This window comes from Sesamum indicum, unplaced genomic scaffold (assembly GCF_000512975.1).
Source record: "Sesamum indicum cultivar Zhongzhi No. 13 unplaced genomic scaffold, S_indicum_v1.0 scaffold00124, whole genome shotgun sequence".
NCBI classification, from domain to species: Eukaryota; Viridiplantae; Streptophyta; class Magnoliopsida; order Lamiales; family Pedaliaceae; genus Sesamum; species Sesamum indicum.
The window spans coordinates 273,924-274,815 of NW_011628051.1; the positions used below are offsets into that span (position 1 = coordinate 273,924).

General features: G+C 28.8%; 1 protein-coding gene across 1 annotated transcript in view; it reads right to left on the bottom strand.

Annotated features, from left to right (window-relative positions):
* LOC105179115 (short-chain dehydrogenase TIC 32, chloroplastic-like) overlaps nt 1-892 on the bottom strand; it is a 7,036-nt gene extending 6,144 nt beyond the window's left edge. Inside the window, exon 1 of the mRNA XM_011102712.2 lies at nt 689-892. Coding sequence (XP_011101014.1) covers nt 689-812 — 124 coding nt within the window. The 5' untranslated portion in view covers nt 813-892. The remainder of the gene's footprint in view (nt 1-688) is intronic.

Below are 892 nucleotides of genomic sequence, written 5' to 3' on the forward strand. Positions count from 1 at the left end.
CGCCCTCTTCGTTGTCGCCGCCGCTATTTTTTTTTTAAATAAATAATTTTTAATTAATTTAATTAAATTTATATTGTATTATATAAATAATTAAATAATCAGTAATATAAAATAATATTTATTATTAATAAATATATAATATTTTTTAATTAAATAATTATTATATAAAATAATATTTATAAATATATAATATTATATATATTAGATGTGAGAGAAGGGCAAAAATATAAAAAAAAATGCATTTTTATAACAAATTCGCAGTCAAGCGTGTAGGTCAAATTTCTGTACGGAGGGGGTTTTTTCAAATTTATTTTATATCATAGGAGGGTATTCGATATTTTAATTTTTATAGGGGGATTTTTAAATATTCCTATTATCAAAGGGGGGTCTCTGGATTTTTCCCAAAAATTATATTTCAAATCATAACCAAATTTAAACCAATCACATGACAAATCATCAACAATTGAGTAAAAATAATTAATCACATCAAATATATATCACGTGATTAATTCAATTCGATCAAAATTAATCTATTTCTTTTTTCCTTAAGGAAGTGTATCTAAAGTTTACATTTCAACGGGGAAAGAAAAAAAAAAACTGGATGTAAAATTTGCAATTATTATTTGGCATTTATATATATTTTTTTTATTTTGATCAGTTTGTACGATTCTTGTTTGATTCCTGTTACCTGTGATGACGGCGGTGATGGAGCGGAGATGCGGGCAGCGATCGGTGACTTGCTCGGCGGTGGACTTGGAGCTGAAGCCACTCGCTCCGGCGAAGCCTATCAGATACTTCACTGTTTCCAGCATTTCTTTACGAAGGTTATTTCTCTCTGTTGGGTGTGTGTGTGTGTGGGTGTACGTATAGATATAGATGAAAACGAAGGAGA